Genomic DNA, 20,264 nt, shown 5'->3' on the forward strand with positions numbered 1-20,264 from the left:
CATGTTTGATCAAGTATCTGGGCACCGTAACTCTCAGTAAGTTGGTAAGTAGAATAAACTATCACAGAGGGTTATTTTATAACTATAAAAGGGTCAATTTATCAAGAGGATGTAGCAATACTAAATGTTAATGTACCTAATAACAGTAGGTTAAAGTACATTAAGCAAAAACTGACAGAACTAAAAGAAGTAGACCGATTCATAACTGTAGTTGATTTCAATACTCCTCGCTCGATTTCAAATAGGCAGACAAAAACAAAAAGAAAAACAAACACAAAAATCCAATGAGGATATAGAACACGTGAACAACACTGGCATACAATTTAGCCTAATTGACATTTATACAACACTTCATCTGCAACAGTATAGTCATTCTTTTCAAGACGGTTCATATTCTGGTCCATCAAACAGGTTTCAATTAATTTTTAAAAATTCAAATCATACATAGTTTACTTTCTGACCACAATGCAATTCAACTAGAAATAAATAACAGAATGATGCCTAGAAGATATCCACATATTTGGATCCTGTATAACATACTTCTAAATAACCCAGGAGTCAAAAATAAATCAAAAGGGAAATTAGGAAGTCCTTTGAATGGAGTGAAAATAAAAGCATAACATCAAGATTTGAGGGATGTAGCTGAAGCAGGATTAGAAGGAAATCCGTAGCACTAAATGCTTGTAACAGGACAAAGATTTTAAATTAGTGACTTCAGCTTCCACCTTAAGAAACTAGACAAATAAAACTAAACCAAAGTAAACAGAGGGAAGGAAATAAAGCCAGATGGCACACCACAGACAATGGTGGAATCAAATTAAATGATACCCTATAATGCTATGAAATGTAATGAAATCCAGGAGTACGGTTCTCTCACTCAGCACGCCCTCCCTTCTTGTCCACTTCCTTTGTGGTTCACTACTTAGGAAAAGATCTTCAATCTGGGCTCACCTTCGAAACTGTATAACAGAAATGTTGATATTCTCTGTGTTCCATTTAAGGCCAAGAATATAATTCATATATCCACTAGCTATCTTTGGAACACCTGAAGGTATATGTTTACCCAAAAGGCTGTAAACATCAGAAAGCCTGGATTGCTTACCGAAAGGAAGCAGAAAGGCATTCAAAACAAAAATATCTAACCCCTTATTAATGAGAGTTTGTTAGAGGCCCCTTAAGGCTTATTGCTGATACTATGTTCTGAGCATAGTCAATTAAATCTAAGCAGAGAAAAATATAGCTTGCTTTTCCAAGCTTTACAGAGGTATCATTGACAGTTCCAAGAGCAATACCATCCAGGGCGAGGAGACCTCACCCTTAGTATGAGGCCATGTTCAGTCGGGGATCCTGAAGCAGTTCATGCGCACTGTGCCTCTATGAAGGGAATTATTACACAGTATTCACACACATATATGCATACAGACACACACACTGTTTACACATGCTCTCTCACCCTTTTCGACAGTGCTGTCCTCAAGGTCATCTTAGTCTTCTTTGTATCCCCAAACGCCAGCATGGTGCAATCGCCTAATAAATGTGCTTTAAAAAGCAAGTGTGAACCCCTTAGATACTTAAAGGGTTATAGACAACATCCAATGTGATAGCATAGAGACTTAACAGAAAACAAAACATGGTTTCAGATCCAAGTTGAAACAAAAAAACAAAGGTTGTTGTGTTCTAATTGAACTCTTTTTTCTGAGTTCAACTAGACTTTTAAAACATTTTAAAGATGGATTTTTTTCTAGCCTTCAAAGAGAGTTTGGGTGGGACTGAGATGTATCTAAACCAGTCTGCCCATCCTTTTCCCACGGTGTTCTGGAAGAAAGCAGAAAGCGATGACTCACAACTTGGCACACTTCTTAGTTCCTATGCACTGACACCAAATTATACTCCAAAAGAGAGACATTTACAGAGGATCAAAACTCGGATGTCCTGGCCCTGGATGTGGTTCCCATTATACGCTCTCCAACATGGTGCTTAATTAACTGCGTCTGGTCCCAGATCGTTAATGGCTATTGAATGGAGAGGTGACTTCAAGTGGAAATTGTCTCAAGTTTTACTTTATGTTGCTTCAGAAGTCTTCCCTGAATTTGCTCCTACCACAACCCTCATTCTCTCCCTCCCTCCCTGGCCCCAGCTTTCAGGGTAGCAAGCCCTTGAAAATACTGTTTGCAAGATGGCCCAAGCTATGAAAGTAGGTCTTTTCTGGTTACTTTTTTGGACTGAGATTCAGGGACTTCTCTATTCAAAATAGAAAAGCAATGACCTTGAAAGTGCAGAAAGCCCAGAGCAAAGGAAGGTGAATGGAGTCCAAATTAGTTATAACAGGAAAATACAATGAATCCCTGGGAATGTCATAATTCACTATGTTCTTCTCATTCCACCCCTCCTTCCTTTCCCCAACATGTGAGCATGCAAGTGGGCGCACGCGCCCCCCCCACACCCCTCAATGTACTTGTCCAAAACCCCCTTTCTATAGCCATCTACCTTCCCTCTCTCAACAGTCTTCCAAATGACACGGTAGTACTCTAGGATAGCCTTAAGCAGCCATGACATTTCCTGTCTGTCTTTCAAACACAAAATCCCCAGATTGTACTTTCTTTATTACTTCTAATTAAATTCCACATCCTTTGGAACTTGTCATCTGTCCCTAGAAAACAGAAATCAGATATATCTAAATCATTCTGCATAGTACCTAGCAAGAAAGTAAACGTAAGTGCGAGCTTAATATCACCATGCCTGTTCTGATTATAATGATGATGAGGATGATGTTGACATGATGGTAATGATCTTATTCACTTTAATTTGTACCTCCTTTTAGAAGCTAGACTCACCAGTGGCTCAAAGACTTCAACGTCAATGGATCTGAAAGTGCTAAGAAAAGGTTAAAGGGCTGGCTGTACAAAGGCAAGGTATTAACAATAAAAAAAATAAAAATAAAAAAAAACAAAAACTAACACTCATAAAGGGAGTGGAAACTCAGGGAATCAGGATACTCTAGCAGAAATGTAGAAAGGGCACCAGCTTTGAAGTCAGTCCTGGGTTAGAATCCTTATCTGGTCACATTCTGTTTGATATCAGTGATGTTACTTAACTTCTCTGAACCCCTATTTCCTAAGCTTAGAAAGATGTTTAAATGTTCATTTTAGAGGATTCTCTTGAACATTAAACGAGGTAGCCTTTAAAGCATTTGGCTTGTGACAGGTTCCCTGTAAATATTAGTTCCCTTCCCTTCCCCTTCAGAAAGCAAAAGCTGTAGTGATAAAAATCTTCAACTGCACCCAAAGGGTCAGTCGTCTGTAATCAATGCATTTTAAAAGGCTCATCCTAAGGTTCTCACTTTTAGCTGTTTTCTCATGTCTCTTGAAGATGCACATGTTCTCTGCAACTACCAGCTTCGAAGGGACATGTACGTTAGAAAATGACTGTGCCTAACCCTTCCCATTTATCAAGATATACAAATCAAACAAGACCTCACATCTTTAAAGGGTGGGGGCTCAAAGTTAGATGTCCCTTGTCCATATTCCCAAAGCAATTTAACTGCACTGCACCTAGAACACCAATCACTGTTTTGTGTGTTTAAGCAACTGCATCTTCTCTAGGCTGTGAGAGCCATAATGACAAAATCTAGATATTATTTCTCTTTGCATCACCATCTAGTATGTAGTCTGTCATGTGTTACATTTATTGAATTAAACTGAACCATCTACCTTCTGTATTCACAATGCTTTACTGTGTGTTGTACACTTTATAATTCCCCTAGCAGCATTTCTGAGCGCCTCTAAAATTTCAAGCACTAACCACATATTGTCTTTGTCCTTTAAGAATTGACAGTTTAGATGACTAAACATTACAAACTTCCAGTTCTAAAATAAATAAGTCCTGGGGATGTATTGTACAGCATGTGATTATAGTTAATAATACTGTATTGAATCTTTGAAAATTACTAAGAGAGTAGATCTTCAAAGTTCTCATTGCAAGAAAAAAATTGTAACTATCTGTGATGATCGATGTTTACTAGACTCGGCAATCACTTCACAATATATACATATATTGAATCATGTTGTACAACTGAAATTAACATTATGTTATATGTTAATTATCTCTTAATTTTTAAAAAGTTAAAAACAACTATAAAAACCAGAATTGACTGTTTAAAAACAGCTGGGTTTTTTTGTTTGTTTGTTTGTTTTCTCGTGAAAGCTAAAACCTAATCAAAGGAGAGGGGTAAAAGATTTCGAAGAAGTGCCTGGGACTAACTTCAAACTGCTCCATGCTTTTTATTTATCGCCATAACCTTGGGCATCCTGCTCCACACCCCACATCCAAGGCCAGGGACACCTTTCGTAAGGCACATGCCAGGTGTTCTTGGTGAATGCTGGCAGGGTTCTATGCTTAGTAACTCCGTTGTGAAAGTGACCACAGGTCATGGGAGGTGACAGCTCCATCTGCCTCAAGTAATAAAATCAGTGGCGGTGACTAAGTTAGAGTAAAATTATCTCTCAATCTCTGAGTTCCTTCTCTGTTCTGACACATCTCTTTTTCTTCAGAGGAAATAGGAACAAGCTCAGGCAAGGGTCCCTGAGGAAAGAACCCTCTTTTATTGTTTAACTCATTCATTACCAGACTCATGAAGAAACTGCGGTCCACAACTACTGATAAGCTCAAGAAACATTAAGAAATATATTTAAGTGACAACCACAGTCAGTTGTTAAAAGGAAATCAAGAAGTTGAGGAAAAGTTCCTAAAGTTTTAAGGCAGATTTCGTGGAGGGTGAATACCATATTCTCCTTCAAAAGAATGGTCTTTGGAGCCAGATATTTGGCTCTACCTTAACAGCTCTGTCTTTGCACCTGTTACTTGAGCTAAGCCTCAGTTTTCTCACTATTTAAATACAAATAAAATTCCCTACAAAATTGTTTATAAACGTTAGATGAGATCACTAACTCATTTATATATACTAACTGCCTGGTCTTTGGTAGGCAAAACCCAGGCCTCACAGGTATAACCATTCCTATGGCTCCCCAGTGCTGAGGCCAAGTGTCCGCAGTATTAATCCTCAGGCACAGCATTTTGTACCTGGCTAATCACCTGACTGAGTACATGTCCCATGAACTGGGGCAACCCCACTACCTTATAGATGTGGAAACCAAGACAAATCGCCTCATGGCTTACCACTACCTGTAGGCAAAATTGAAATTCTTTGACAAGCAAAGTCATTTGAGTGCTTTCTTAGAGGGTCACTAGGGACCCAGTGTAAGCCAGAATGCTGGTCTGGATGGGTCTTTTAAATCACATCACCTGTATGCCATTTATCAAGTGATTTTTAACTAGAGTTCATTCAGTCTAAAGTATACTGAATATTCTCTAGAGAATAAGGCTAGCTCATTCTATGCTAATCATTGAAAAGTAAAGGAAGGTAATGTTGTTTCTTAGTAGTAGATAATCGTAAATTATTAAGCACTTACTATGTGCCAAGCATTCTGCTAAGCATCAAAAATGTTTTTATGTCTTATTTCACATAATTAACTGATAGAATTTTCCTTTATAGTTATTCCTTGGACCTGCAGAAAGCTGGCACAAATAAATAGCTTTAAACTTTCTGTATGATCTACTTGAATATATACGTACTATGCCCCAATCAAATCTTTTCTAAATTCTAAATGTGGTATGTGGGGTTTTAAGTAGGCAATGAAGAGACAGGTATCTTTGGAAATAAAACACAAAAGGTGGACGTGAATTCTTAATTCCTTGAGTCTTGTGCCAACCTATTTGATACTGACTTATAATTAATAATATTTCATATTGCTCAATCATGTCTAGAAGATGGATTGCAGGGTGGAGTGGGAGAGGTGCCTTCTGGTTCATTCCAGCGAAATGTTTCTGCGTTATCACAAAACAAGAAGTTTTGTAAGGTAAGGGGGTTAGAAGTGCCTGGCTTCCTGTGGACAAATGCCAGGTGGAAGAAATAAACAGATATAGTTCCCACTGAATATGAATGACCTAAAAAAAGTGTTTCTTATCATGCTGCCAAGGCAATGCCAGCTGCTTACAACATAAATTTGGGAGGAAAAGAAAAAGGGAGACTGAATAGTGTTTGAGGAGTGAGTAAAGTAGAAAATGAGAAAAGATACTGATTCCAATTTTGTTGATAAAGTATAAACGCCTACAACTGAGTCAAGTGGCAACTGAGTCAAGTTCTAAAACAAATGAAAGTCTAGCCCATTAAATTAAACCTGACAAATGGAGCCCAGGTGCTATTCCTCGATATTTAAGGAGTGGCTGGAAGTGACAATGCTGGAGCAGGACAGTTCTTAGACACGTTCAGTGCGGAGATCACAACTGGCAGCCCCCCGACATTGTCTTCTTTGGTTTTCCTACAATTAAACTAAAAGGCATTTTAACATCATTTTAATTAATTGCCGACAGTTTAAAATTAAAAGACCTCACATAAAAAAACCCATATTTCTGGCATCTCTTTTAAAAAATGAGCCCATGGGCAATTACCGGACTCACATTTTCACCTACCAACCACTCAGCACCCACATAGTTCGTTCCAATTATCCTAAGTCCAGGTGTCAGCCAGTCTGAGTCCTTGAAATGGCATTTTGTTACCTGGCTAATCCCTGTGAGCCCTTCAGTGCATGTCTCATGAGCTGGGGCAAACCCATTATCTTACAGATGAGGAAACCAATGCAAAACCTCATATGGCACTGACTGTAGGCAGAGGCTCAATGCCATAATAATCAAGGCCATTTGAAGAAGGTCTCAGCTGATGTCTCTTGCCAGTTCCCCAAATGAATCCTATGGTCCAGCCACATTAGGTAGACCCTCATTATGCATGGTCAAGGTTCCGTTCCCTCTGTTTCAAATGCCCGTCCTCTGTCAGATTCCTGCTCATGCTTTCAGACTCAGATTAGTTCCATCCTCACTCCCCAGGCAGAGAAGTGTCCATATAGCATGTTGCACTCACTTCAGCAACAGATCGTATAGTCCTCAAAGGGAAAGAAAGTCAATGTTAAACTCCCTTTTTAATGTCACCAGTGCCTACCACAGTGCAATGACAATAGTGAACTATGAATAAATCTGAGGTTCAGAGTGGGAAAACAATCTGTCTTCAGACACATAACTAATTGTACTCATAACATATTGTTGGAAAAAAAACAGATAAAGCATATCCAGCCCAAGAAGAACACGTAGACTGATGAACCACCATGTAAATGACATCGAAAACCTTATCTCAGTGACAAATGCAGCTCCCACCAGGCCAAGCCTTATTCCAGAAGTAAGGACTGCCTGATCAATGTGGCTTGTGAAGTGTCAGAAGGACCTCAAAGGTCCCAGATAACTGGGACCTTCAGGCCCCATCAGCCTGCCAAGGCACCAAAAAAATCCACTATGTAATCTTATTTCGTTTAAGTTTTTTTTTTTTTTTCAGTTAAAACACAACGCCTCTTGTCCTCTCCTCTGAAAGCCAGTATATTAGGCAATTCTCAAAAGGTTAGCACAGCTTCAGTTAACTCGTCAACTATTTTTCTATCTGATGCATTTATCCTGGAATATCTGGGTAAGTTGTGATAGAGTTACATAAAAGTAAAGTTCAAGCAGAGGGGACAGGCCTGAACTCAAGTAAGAGATGTAGAGCAGGCAGTATAGCACAGTGGTTAACTGCAATGCCTACTGAAACCAAGGTGCCTGGGTCCAGTTCTGCTATCTGCTAGCTGAGTGCCCTTTAGCTAGTTACTTACCTGCTGTATCTCCATTTCTTCATTTAGATAGAAAATGGTGTTGACAGGAGGATCTTCCTCAGTGGGGCACTGGAGAATTAAATGAATCAATATATAGATAGTAGGCACTCGAAACAGTGCCTGACATAGAGTGAGTCCTATATAAGTGTTTGCCTCTGTTGTTATTAGAGGATGGCATGAGATTTGACCCTGAAAAAGATTGCTCTATGTTTATTACCTGCTGTCTCCTTTCTTAATTTACTGATAAAGGATACAACGTCTGGAGAGGATGAGCAGCTTAAGAAAAGCTACAGGCTAGTGGATAACAGAGCTAGGGCTTCCCATCCAGGGTTTCCTTCCCTCTCCATCTTCCATGGAACTTACTGATGAGGAAGAGAGGAAGAGGTTGTGGGAGACCAAGAGAAACCAAGAGTGACCTCTAGCATGTCTCCCTCCTATGAATAATGGGACCAGGTCCTTTGGGACTTCTCCCTAGAGTCAATTCCACATGCCTGTTCTCCGGGTGGGTTCGATGTCTCAGCAAACGCTGCCCTTCGACACAGACACCCACATTCCCGTGCCTGAGCGTACTCTCTAAGTCTAGCACAGTGCAGCAATCGCTGCCTCGCTGGAAGGACGAGTCAACAGAGGAGTGGACAGGAAAAGTGACGTCCACTGGAGGGGTGCGAGAGGGGGTTGGGCGGTGGTGGTCTCCCCAGGGCCCGCGAGCGCGCTCACCACACTGCCTGGGGCCTGGCGGCGGGAAGCCTGGGCGCCGGTACCTTTCAGCAGTGCAGCGGCCCCGCGGTGGCTGGGCCCACTCCTAGGACCTCCACCCCGCCCCCCGGAGCTGGATGACGGAGCCTTGAAAGACTTTCACCAAATATGGGCTGGGGCTGGAAACGTCCTGCGCCGCGCGCCGCCGGAAACCTCGAATCCTGGCAACCGCGGCGACTGGGGACGCTCAAGCCTGCAGGGGGCGGCGAGCAGCAGGCGGCCCGGAGCATCCCGATGCTCCGGCGGAGTGCCCCCTCTCTGCGCGTCTGCTACCCAGTTCCCGCCGCCATCCCGGCTTCCTCTAGCTCTCCCTGCCCTCACTCCACCCGTTGGAGGTGAGGAGATGGAAGGGTGTGGAGAGCAAAGGGATGGCACTGGGCGCCACTTTAAAAGTAGCCTTTCGCTATCACCATAAATTGTTCAGTTCAGTTCGGTGGTATAAAAAGCGGCATTGTAAGAGTTGTGCAGGCGAGTACCTAACTAGGAGGACACGTGTGCACGCGCATACACAACTATCACAGGCACTCCTGTCCTGTCGTCCAAATCAGTGGTTCACAGGGTGTGATTTCCCGCATGAGCAGCAGCACCATCACCTAGGGACTTGTTAGAAATGTAACTAATAAATTCTGGGATGGGGCCCAGAAGTCGGTCTTTGAACCAGTCCTCCCGGTAATTCTGAGATAACGCTTAAGTTTGAAAACCAGTAGTCCAAGAAACCGGAGTCGCCAGGTTTAAGGCGATTATTATTCTCAGTTGCCGCCAGACAGTGAACCCTTCATTTGGTAACCTAAAATTCCCTGGCAGCAGCGGGTGAGAGACGTCCCTATTTCTCAGCGCAAAGCCAGGAGCTACAGAAGACAAGCAGCCCCTTTTCCCGCTCTGCAGTCCTAGGAAACAAGTTGGCCCGTTATTCCCTCTTGGAGCACCAGTATGGGGGGAAAAAAGGAGGAAATCGAGCAAAAGAGTCATGCAGAATTAGCACTCGAAACAACACTTACCCATAAACATTTGCACATTTCCCCTCCAATCTGTCAACAGTGAACTGATCTGCAGCTCTCAACAGAGGAGGTGAGAAGGCGACGGGATGTCTGGGGTTTCTGGACGGTCCTTGAACAGGACATGAGGAGCTGCTGTTTGTTCCTCTCGCCTGATGCTGTGGTTTACTAGCAGGCGCACCAGGACATAGTATATGGAAAGGCTGTGCACATAGGTTACTCCAGTCTCTCCCACTCCCCCACCTCCTGGCCCAGTTTGCTCCAGCTTCCCAAACCCCCTCCCACAACACACCCCCTGCTTTAAATAGGCAGTTGATGGTAAGGTTCTCCAAGTTTCTCCTCTGGTGCAAACTCATCTTCCAAGATTCCCTAGTTAAAGTTCAGAAACAAACCCACCCATCCTTATTAGAAAACTTTAATTTTTAAAGGAATCTCTGGAATGGCGTGTGCGCGAATGCTATTCAATGAACTGAATCTCTTTGCCTGACCCTCCTCTTCCCCCACCCCCCACCCCACACACACTTCAATAAAAAGGAACATGGTATATACACAGGCCAGTTGGGTCATTCACTGTAATTTTATTTTAAATCATGATAGACAGATTGCGTGAAAAACAAGGAATTCAAAAGAATTTCCTGCTCTGGGAACAGAAGTTAAGTCTATATTTAACAACATTTGAAGCTGTCAAGAATGCTTTGTGGTTGGATAACAGGCAGAAAAATGTTAAAAACGCAGGCTACTGCTATACCCAAATATGGAAATATTGTTACGTCTGGTGTCTGATTCACCATCTGGAAATACTTACAACCATGAAGTCAAATAGAAAAGACATCACAACAGAAGCCAGGAACGTTCCTCTCCATCCATTCTCCCTCTACCATCTCCTCCACCCTGAACTGCCCCTACTCACCCCAACAGTCGCCAGTCACTTCATGAAGAAGGAAACAATTATGAAACTCTAATACAGGAAAAACCATTTTTCTAAACAATGATGAATTGGCCTGGGTACAATGTAGGGTCCAGACCTTCTTCACTTTATTTGAATAACACCTGACAATCTATTGTCTTGAAAAGTAAGTCCCCCATCCCAACACCCTCCAACAAAAGCCTTTGAGATCCCACTCCCTCTAGCAAAAAACCCTCTTAGACTTATGAAAGGGGATTTTGGAATGAATGAATGAAACTTAACTCTTTCCTGTCTGTTCTCTTCATTGGAGAATGTTTTCACTGTAATACCTTCTCATTGTGCTTATCAGAGTCATTCACAGAAAAGTCTGCACTGAAGAAGGCCTGCTTAAGCAAGACTGCTAACTTATGAAGACTGAACAGCCCTAAACATGAAAAAGGACAACATAGCAAAAAAGCCATGCAGTTCTCCTAAAGCACATATAAAAGGGAGACTAGCATAATTACTTGTATATGTTTTTATTAACACAAGAAGATATTTTAGAAACTTTGAGGGAAAGTTTATCAATCACACCAACAATATTGATGCGGTTAAAGTGAATTGCTTTTGGGGAGGGGGTCTACTGACTGTGTTGCAGGTAGAATAGGATCTTAAAACCTGCTAACTTTTTATTACCGAATATTACATATTAAGTCTCTTAGTTCTATGTACTTGGAGAGAAAAGCATTGCAATTCACTTGAAATGACAGGTTTCTAAGTGATCTCAAGGAAAGGAGTTTAGAATTCTGCAACACTTTCAGCTTTAAGGAGTCTGCTTTTTCCAGAGATCCATTGAACACAACGGTGCTGGAATCTAGTTTGGCCTTGCAGTATATATATACAGGTGATGATCTCAGAACAAATCACTCTACGGTGGTCCCTTCTGCTTCTGGCTAGATGCTTACTGTGCATTGCCTCCTGCTCGTGGAGGGAGGCTGGAAGCTCTTACCCCGTCTCCCACATCCGTGAGGAAGTGCAAGTCAGCCTCCCGGAGAACTCCCTCTGTCCGTTTCCTCTCGGACTTCCAACCCAGGCAGTGGGCTGGAACTAAAGTGGAAACCTCCAAAAACAAACAAGTGTGACACACCAAAAAAAAAAAAAAAAAAAAAAAAAAGAAAGAAAAAAAAAAAGGCGGGGGGCGGGGAATGGAAGGGGGAAGACCTATGCCTGGAAATCTGCCAGATATGAAGAGAGTTAATTTTCCACCTTCTCATTCATAAATGTCACTACAGGTATTAATTTGCACTGAACTTGGCTAATAAACACCATGCCAAAGCTTTGGGACTTGATCCGAGCATACCTCTATGAAGTCCACAAGTAGATTCCTGGCTCAGAGACACACTTCCACTTCCCCTTCCCCATTCGCCTCTCTCAATAGATAACTTGACTCTCACCTTGGTTGTAAACAAGCAAACAGTTCGCTGCCTTTCCGAGGGTGAGGGCTTCCAAAGCTGTCCGGTCAACTCGGCATCACCAAACAAAACGACTTTTGTTCCTCCCTCTCAGGTCCTCCCACCCTCCCAATCCAGACAAAGTTCTGAACTCTCCCCCCGCCCCCATCCCTTTCCACCACCATCGCGCCAAAAAGAGCCCTCCCCAATACAAGTCGTAATTTAAAGTGAAAAAACGGAAGATTGTTTTCTTGGGTCCAGGACCAAAAAAAGAAAAAGGAAAAAAAAAAAAAAAAAAACAGTACAACGGAGCCAGGGGAGGCGCTTGGCAGTAGCCCGCGCCAACCAGCATTCCTGAGATGTTTGAGAATTCTGGAACGCGCAGACAGAGCCTACGTCACTGCAACACGCGGCGCCCAGCCGGCCCGTATAAAAGGCGGGCTCTGCGCGCTTGGGCAGACCGCGAGCGAGAGCGCCCCCGAGCAACACTCGTGCCCTCCGCGCCTCTTCGGAAAGGACCTCGGCAGGAGGACGCCCGCAGCCCGCTCGCCGCCCCGGCCCCTCGCCTCCTTGCCACTCGGCCCACTGCACTGCACCGCACCCGCTGCCCCGACGCACACCGGTGTGTTGGCGTCTTTGCTTCCGCGCTTGCCCAGGCTTCTCCTGCGCGCCACAATGAGCTCCCGCACGGCCAGGACGATCGCCGTCGCCGTCACCCTCCTCCACTTGGCCAGGCTGGTGAGTTCTTTTGCCACCGCTTCCGCGTCCGCTCTCCCAGTCGCTTCTCCTTTTCCCAGATTGCCCACGGCAGCAAAAAAATTAAACTGAAAAGTTTGGGGAGCGTTTTGGGGGTAGCTCTTTCTTTAAGCCCTCCTTAAAGATGTGTCTGTGGCCTCCTGGCGGACGCAGCGCTGTCCGGGATGAGCCGGCCGGACGCGATCAGAGACCCCCCTGCCGACAGCGTCATAGACCCCCGTCCCTTCCCTGGGCTCCCCGCGCCTTGTCTCACGTGAGTCTTTTCTCCGCTCTAGGCTCTCTCCACCTGCCCCGCCGCCTGCCACTGCCCCCTGGAGGCGCCCAAGTGCGCCCCGGGAGTCGGGCTGGTCCGGGACGGCTGCGGCTGTTGTAAGGTCTGCGCCAAGCAGCTCAACGAGGACTGCAGCAAAACGCAGCCCTGCGACCACACCAAGGGGTTGGAATGCAATTTCGGCGCCAGCTCCACCGCTCTGAAGGGGATCTGCAGAGGTAAGATGCTTGTGGTTTGGCCCCTTTAAAAAAATAATAGTCCCCGTAGTCCAGAAGTTTAGTAATTTTGAGACCATGTATGGTGATGCTTTGTTGTTGGTAGCTTGGCAGAAAGGCACATGATTTCAGCAGTCTGGAATGCAATTCAGTGTGTCTGGACCTAACGAAAAGCGCATACGGAAAAGTGATTCCTGACTAACTTATTGTTCTGGTCTGGAGTCTCCGGGGAATTGTAGAGAACTTTACCATAAATTGAATTTAACAGCAGAAAATATGTATGCGTTTCGGGCTGTGGTTTGGAATCTTAACTTGATTTTCTCTTCCTTTTCTCTTTTGGTGCTCTTTGCAGCTCAGTCAGAGGGCAGACCCTGTGAATATAACTCCCGAATCTACCAGAACGGGGAAAGTTTCCAGCCCAACTGTAAACATCAGTGCACATGTATCGACGGTGCTGTGGGCTGCATTCCTCTGTGTCCCCAAGAACTTTCTCTCCCCAACCTGGGCTGTCCCAACCCCCGGCTGGTTAAAGTTACCGGGCAGTGCTGTGAGGAGTGGGTCTGTGATGAGGATGGTGCCAAGGACCCCCTGGAGGACAGGGACGACCTCCTGGGCAAGGGGCCCACATTCGATGCCTCAGAGGTGGAGTTAACGAGAAACAATGAATTAATTGCATTTGGAAGAGGTGGCTCCCTTAAGCGGCTCCCAGGTAAGTTAAGACAGCCTCCAAGACGTAGTATTGAAATACATTCCTAGTTTAAAGCTATAAAGAAATGAGTACTTGAATCTGGTTGTGTCAATATGCCTCTGAGAAATCTTCCCTCTTGTTTGTCTCTCCAGTTTTTGGAATGGAACCTCGCATCCTATACAATCCTTTACATGGCCAGAAATGTATTGTTCAAACTACTTCATGGTCCCAGTGCTCAAAGACTTGTGGCACTGGTATCTCCACACGCGTTACCAATGACAACCCTGAATGCCGCCTGGTGAAAGAAACACGGATTTGTGAAGTGCGGCCTTGTGGACAGACGATGTACAGCAGCCTGAAAGTAAGTTCCTGTGGTGGCCAGTAGACTGTTGCTGGACACTTGGGTGAGATGTGAACCTCTCTTTTAAAAAAGAGAAACATTACCCCTAACTTTCTTTCTCTCCTCTTTCTTACAGAAGGGCAAGAAATGCAGCAAGACCAAGAAATCCCCAGAACCCATCACGTTTACTTACGCTGGATGTTCAAGTGTGAAGAAGTACCGGCCCAAGTACTGTGGTTCCTGTGTGGATGGCCGATGCTGTACGCCCCAGCAGACCAGGACTGTGAAGATGCGGTTCCGCTGTGAAGATGGGGAGATGTTTTCCAAGAACGTCATGATGATCCAGTCCTGCAAATGCAACTACAACTGCCCACATGCCAACGAGGCAGCTTTTCCCTTCTACAGGCTGTTCAATGACATTCACAAATTTAGGGACTAAGTGCTACCTGGGTTTCCAGCACAAGGGTGGACAAATTGGGGAGAAGAGTGCCAGAATCACGGAAACATGGGTGGGGGCGGTGGGGGTGAAGGGACTCATTGTAGAAGGGATGCATTGCTCATTCTCGAGTAGTATTAAGGTATTTCGAAACTGCCTGGTGTGCTGGTGCAGATGGACACTAAGGCAGCCGCGATTGGAGAATACTTTGCTTCATAATATTGGAGCACATGTTACTGCTTCATTTTGGAGCTTGTGGTGTTGAGGACGTTCTGTTTTCTGTTTGTAAATTATTTGGTAAGCGTATTTTTCTCTAGGCTTTTTTCCTTTCGGTTCTGCAATTGTAAGAGATAATTAGATTAGTTGGACAGGTAAAGCCTTCATCCTTTGACAGAAGTAAATGGGAGGGGGTTTCATCCCTTCCTGAAGGTGACACTCCGTGAGTGTCTGTGAGAGGCAGCTATCTGCACTCTAAACTGCAAACAGAAATCAGGTGTTTTTAAGACTGAATGTTTTTATTTATCAAAATGTAGCTTTCGGAGAGGGCGGGGAAATGTAATACTGGAATAATTTGTAAATGATTTTAATTTTATATTCAGTGAAAAGAATTTATTTATGGAATTAATCATTTAATAAAGAAATATTTACCTAACATCTGAGTGTATGGCATTCAGTATTTTTAGAGACTGTCCAAAGTCATTGGGAATAATCCAGCTTATTCATTCAGTCATTCAAACAGGATTTATTGGGTGCCTGCTTTGTGCCAGGATCTATTCTAGGTGTTTGTGATAGAGCAGGAAAATAACCTACAAAAAAATGAGACAATGATTGTTTTATATTTTTAGTAGAGATAAATCTTTGCATTTACAGTAATCTGTATAAAACCACGTATTGAACACCTGGAATTGTGAGATGCACAAGAAGGAATCCGAAGCCAAGTTTATGATTTTTAAATAATAATGCTTTATTTTTATAAGAATTCAAAGCCTAAGGGTTTCCATCTCCCAAACACTGTGAGGTGGGTATAGTAGTCATTTTATCATTTTAATTACTAGGTTATTATGCATGCCAGTTCAGTAAAGGAGAGAAACTTCAATGAAAACAGTTCATAACCCAGGCTGTGCATATATATGTCCATCGGCAAGATTAAGTATGGTTGAATAATGTGTTATTATAAAAGGTCACTTGTTTATAACTTCATATTTTCCCAATATTGTTCTGAAAACTTAGGAGGACTACTTAAAAACTTACCCTAGGCTGGGATCAGAGAAAAAAATGTTTGAGTCTCAAGGAGTCAGTTTGTTTTCATTGAATGAGCTTGAAGCAATGACTTGTGTTAATCCTAATAAGCCGGTGATTAGGTAAACATGCTGTTAAATGCAAAAGAATGCAAGGAATTTCAAGTACTTTCCCAATAGCGTGAGGACCAAGCTATCCCATCCCCCTTTCCTTTTTATAATATACATTATATTGATGGAGGAGAGAACAGTTAGAGCGGGCTATCCAGAAGGTCAAAGGCTAGATGCAGAGCATTCCTAAAAGGAAAGGACCTGAATCACAGGTCTAGGAGAGGTTGAGAAGGCTGCGTCAATGTTTGTGAAAATGTTGGTAGCCCGTTTTAGAAGAAACGACATCTTTAGAAAGTGCTGACAATAAACCTTTTACAGAGAGTTTTCCTTTCATTGACCCTCTTGGCTCCTGTTCAAATCCATAGTGAAATATTTCAGTCTGCACTTGGTTAAGAGAGTACTTGAATTTTTAGGCAATAAGAGAAAGTGCTTTAAAAGGGGAGGAGGGGGACAGCTCCTGGGGTTCTGGAAGGGTGGTTTTTCAAAATAGTTTAATATTGATGCTTTAATGAAGACCCACAGAAAAGCACTGCCTAAGCATCGGTTTTAAAGCATTACTGAAATTCGTAAAGGTAATGTAAATGTGATAGTAAAATCTATGGGCAAAGGCCTTCATTCTTGATTTTGACAATGTCTTAACTGAAATATTACAACTTGTGCCTACTGAGTAGTCAGTTTTTCTTGCCTGAGGCATTCAAATTTTGAGGTATTTGGGAATTTAAACACCACCTGGTTCAGTCGTGCTTGCAGTTAAACTGTCAGTGCAATATAACAAGAGAAATGTAGTAAAGGTGTGAGGTTTCTGAGGTGCTATCTTGTTGAGCAGACACCTAAATTCATAGGTAAGATTTACAGATTCCCATGCACCAATCCTGAGGTATTTCCCTCCCATATTAGAGCCCAGTGAATTACTTCTTACATAGACATCAAGGGGTAATATTTTATAGATCCTTTAAGTGTGTAGGGAGTTGATATTTGTCCAAATAAGCTCAAGTGCGAAATGAAACTCGGCATGTGAAAACACTAGCTCTTTGGGTTATTAATCTTACTGTAGTAAATACAAAAAGAATAATGCATAAGTGCTGATTGTATTTAAAGAAGAATGATCAATAAAAGAAAATAAATACTGTCCATCTCATTTCTCTAATTCAAATTCAAAGTACTTGAGAATGAAATTATATAATTTAGAACATATAACTTTTATCTAGTTCCACATGGAGCTCTGCCTACTTCAAAAATTGAGAAAACAAAATAAAAAACCATACATCTGCATATATGAAATAGATGTTACATAAGCATTCATCATAATATACACATATATATACGTACCCCTCCACACAACAGCAAAGAGCATGTATTCTCACTTTCCAATCCCCAAGCCCCTAGTGGTCTTGACTCGGGTTTTTGTTTGTCTGATCTTTTTTGATAGGGATGTAAGAACTGAGACTTATAGGATCACCTCAGAATCTTAGGAATTTAGTGAATTTTAAGAAATATTCAATTGGACATTAAGAACTATAGCAAAGGGTTTCACCATGAAGATTTTTACATAAATGTGTGTGCTGTCCACTGCACAAAGAGCTGCGACTAATTCAAAATTAGCAAAGCATATTTTAAAGTTATTTTTCCAGTAGAGACCAGACTTGATTAGTTCACAACCTCTTCTCCTGTCACTTAGCAGTATTTGAATGTCAGTTGAGCAGTAGCAAGGGTCCAGTAGGAGCATAGCACAGAACAAAGCTGTGTGTTGTGCAGAGTGGCAGGTGATGCCATGGAAAGAATCCCAAAATGAAATCCAGAGACATGTCTTTTGGCACTAGCCTTGCCATTAATTTACTGGGTGACTCTGGGCAAGTTTATGGATTGTTCTCTCCTGTCTTAAAATGGAACAATAGCTTCCAGCATTTTTTGTCACTCAAAGCATTCCTTTTCATATACTCTCTTTGGTGCATTGATTCCTGTACCTTGAAAACTTTGTTTCCTCAAGCGACTGAATATATGAAGTGAAACTGTTCAGATCTTTCTTGGGGCAAATGAACTCATCTCTATGAAACCTCTGAAAATATAATATCACTGAGCCCTCTTTACTCTCTAAAGCACCCCTGGTTATAGAATGTGGCAATTGTACTGAGAAGCATTTGGTAGTGCTTTATCATTTTCTTACATTATGCTCGTATACTATGAATCTACCCTTTTTCACGTCCAGTGCAAGCATCCGAATCTAAGCCATCATCATCTCTTGCCTGAATTACTGAAATGGCCTCCTCACTTGGGCCATTTTGTATTCTCCAAAGGTGGCTATCTTCCATGCTACATGCCTTTCTTCGTTGTGACCCTATGGCTCCCCCATCAGAAGATGAGGTCTAGTTTTCCACCCTCTTGGCTGTGGGTGGGCTCTTAGGCTGCTTTAACCAATGAATATCTGGGAAGTGATACAATGTAATATCAGTTCTAAGTGTATCACTGGCTAGGACCTCTTCTTTTCATTTTGAAATGAGCTTCCATGTAAGTAGTACAATTGCCCTGGAATCACCAAGCTGTGAGAAACCCATATACCACATTGATAGGCCCTACAGGATGCGATGCCATGTGGAGAAAGAAAGATCAAGGAGTACCTGGCATCACACACACATGAGGAAACCATCTAGAAAGTAGATTTTCCAGCCCCAGTTGCCTCACAAGTCTTGTGAATCAGAGATGAACTGCCAGTTGAGTCCTTACTAGAATTCCCAAGCCATCAAATAGCAAACTAATATGGTTATTTTAAGACCCAAAGTTTTGTTAGGTGTTGATTGTTACACAGCAATAACTAAACATCATTGGGTTTCATTCTTGCCCTGCAATGATCCCTTTTCCTTCCAGGATCCAGAGAGAGTCTTTAAAAATGTAAATCAGAACACATCAGTCTTAGCTTAAAGGCTCCATGGCTTCCCATTACTCTTGGAATAGCAATCTACTCCTTACTCCTTACTTGGCACATATGTCCCACTCACCCTCACTCACTATAATCTCACTTGCCCTTTCCTCTTTGAAATAAGCCAAGTAAGTTCCTCTTCAGGGCCTTTGCACTTGCTGTTGCCCTGCCTCAAATGCCCTTCTCCTTGATCTAAGCTGCTTATCATGCAGGTCTTGGCATAAATGTTACCTTCTCAGTGACCTTTCCTCATCACCCAGTCTAAAGTAGTTCATTACATTGAGTGACTTTATTTTCATTATGGCACTTAGCACTACATGATATTTTCTTGTTTATTTATTATGACCATTCCTTTTAGAATAAACTCTATGAGAGCAGAAACCTTTGTGTCTTTTTCACTACTATAAAAGCATCACTTGACACTGTGCCTGGTATAAAGTAAGTGCTCATTAATATAGAATTAACGTTGTCTTAAACTGAAACTAAATCAGAAGGCCCCCCTACATTGGCCCAATATCTTCCTTCTAATTCCCCTTGGGCTTTTCCCTAGCCTGTTGGCCATTCATTCATCTTTTCATTCTTACATCCACTCAATAGACACTACATTCCAGGCACAGTGCTATGCAGTAGTTGAAGAAGCATAGTTCCTTTACTTTGAAGCACACATGTAAGCTAAAGTTTGTTAAGATTGGGTTTAAGCTGCAAATAACAGAAAAACCAAAAAACAATGCCTTAATTAACATAGAAGTTTATTTCTCTCATGTGAAAGTCCAGACAGGCAGTGCTGAGCTGATGTGATTCCCCCAAATTTTCATGGACCAAAGCTCCTACTATCTTGTAGGTTACCATGCGTAGCCTCTATTCCCTTGTTCGCCTAATAACACATGGCCTCATCTAGCTAGCTGCAAGGGAGGTTAGGAAATGTAGTTTTTATCCTGGGTTGCCATGTACCCAGCTAAAAATCAGAGATTCTGTCACTAAAGAAGGGAGAACCAGTAGCCAGTACCACATAGTCAAAAAATATGATGCAATAAGTATAACAGGGCACAGAGGAGGGTTGAAGAGAAAGCTACCAACTGCCTGGGGCTGGGATTATGAGGGCTTCCTGGGGGAGCTGCCACCTCAATTGTAACTTGAAAGATAAATAGGTTGGAAACTATTCAAAGCTCTTGGTGCTTAAGTTGAAATTTTCTGAAATCCAGTGGTACCTTTCTTATGTCAGCCATAAAAAGAAATAAAAAACACCTGCACCACCTGGATTTAGAGACTGACAGGACATTAGTATCTGAAACAGTTTGTATTTTTCCTTTGAGTTCAGAAGTATCATGAAGAAGACACCTGTATTAGAGTTCTCCAGAGAAGCAGAACCAATAGAATACATGTATACATATGTATATGTGTACACACACACACACACACACACACACACACACACACATATCTACAGAAAGAGAAAGAG

General features: G+C 42.5%; 1 protein-coding gene and 2 long non-coding RNA genes across 3 annotated transcripts; 2 read left to right on the forward strand and 1 right to left on the reverse strand.

Moving 5' to 3' along the window:
• Positions 1-1,545: 1,545 nt before the first annotated feature.
• On the reverse strand, positions 1,546-9,496 carry LOC118613599. The gene is made up of 3 exons (XR_004955536.1): positions 8,466-9,496; positions 7,749-7,817; positions 1,546-1,815 (listed from the first exon to the last, which is right to left on the reverse strand). It is a non-coding gene; the product is annotated as an uncharacterized LOC118613599 (long non-coding RNA).
• A 787-nt stretch (positions 9,497-10,283) lies between these two features.
• On the forward strand, positions 10,284-11,062 carry LOC118613601. The gene is made up of 2 exons (XR_004955537.1): positions 10,284-10,572; positions 10,756-11,062. It is a non-coding gene; the product is annotated as an uncharacterized LOC118613601 (long non-coding RNA).
• Positions 11,063-12,289: 1,227 nt separating this feature from the next.
• On the forward strand, positions 12,290-15,194 carry CCN1 (cellular communication network factor 1). Its single transcript, XM_016128080.2, has 5 exons — positions 12,290-12,574; positions 12,868-13,081; positions 13,431-13,787; positions 13,919-14,127; positions 14,243-15,194. The coding sequence occupies exons 1-5, from the start codon at positions 12,512-12,514 to the stop codon at positions 14,543-14,545; spliced, it is 1,146 nt and encodes a 381-aa protein (XP_015983566.1). The 5' UTR covers positions 12,290-12,511; the 3' UTR covers positions 14,546-15,194.
• The last annotated feature ends 5,070 nt before the right edge of the window (positions 15,195-20,264 follow it).

Source organism: Rousettus aegyptiacus, unplaced genomic scaffold (genome assembly GCF_014176215.1).
Source record: "Rousettus aegyptiacus isolate mRouAeg1 unplaced genomic scaffold, mRouAeg1.p scaffold_m13_p_1, whole genome shotgun sequence".
NCBI classification, from domain to species: Eukaryota; Metazoa; Chordata; class Mammalia; order Chiroptera; family Pteropodidae; genus Rousettus; species Rousettus aegyptiacus.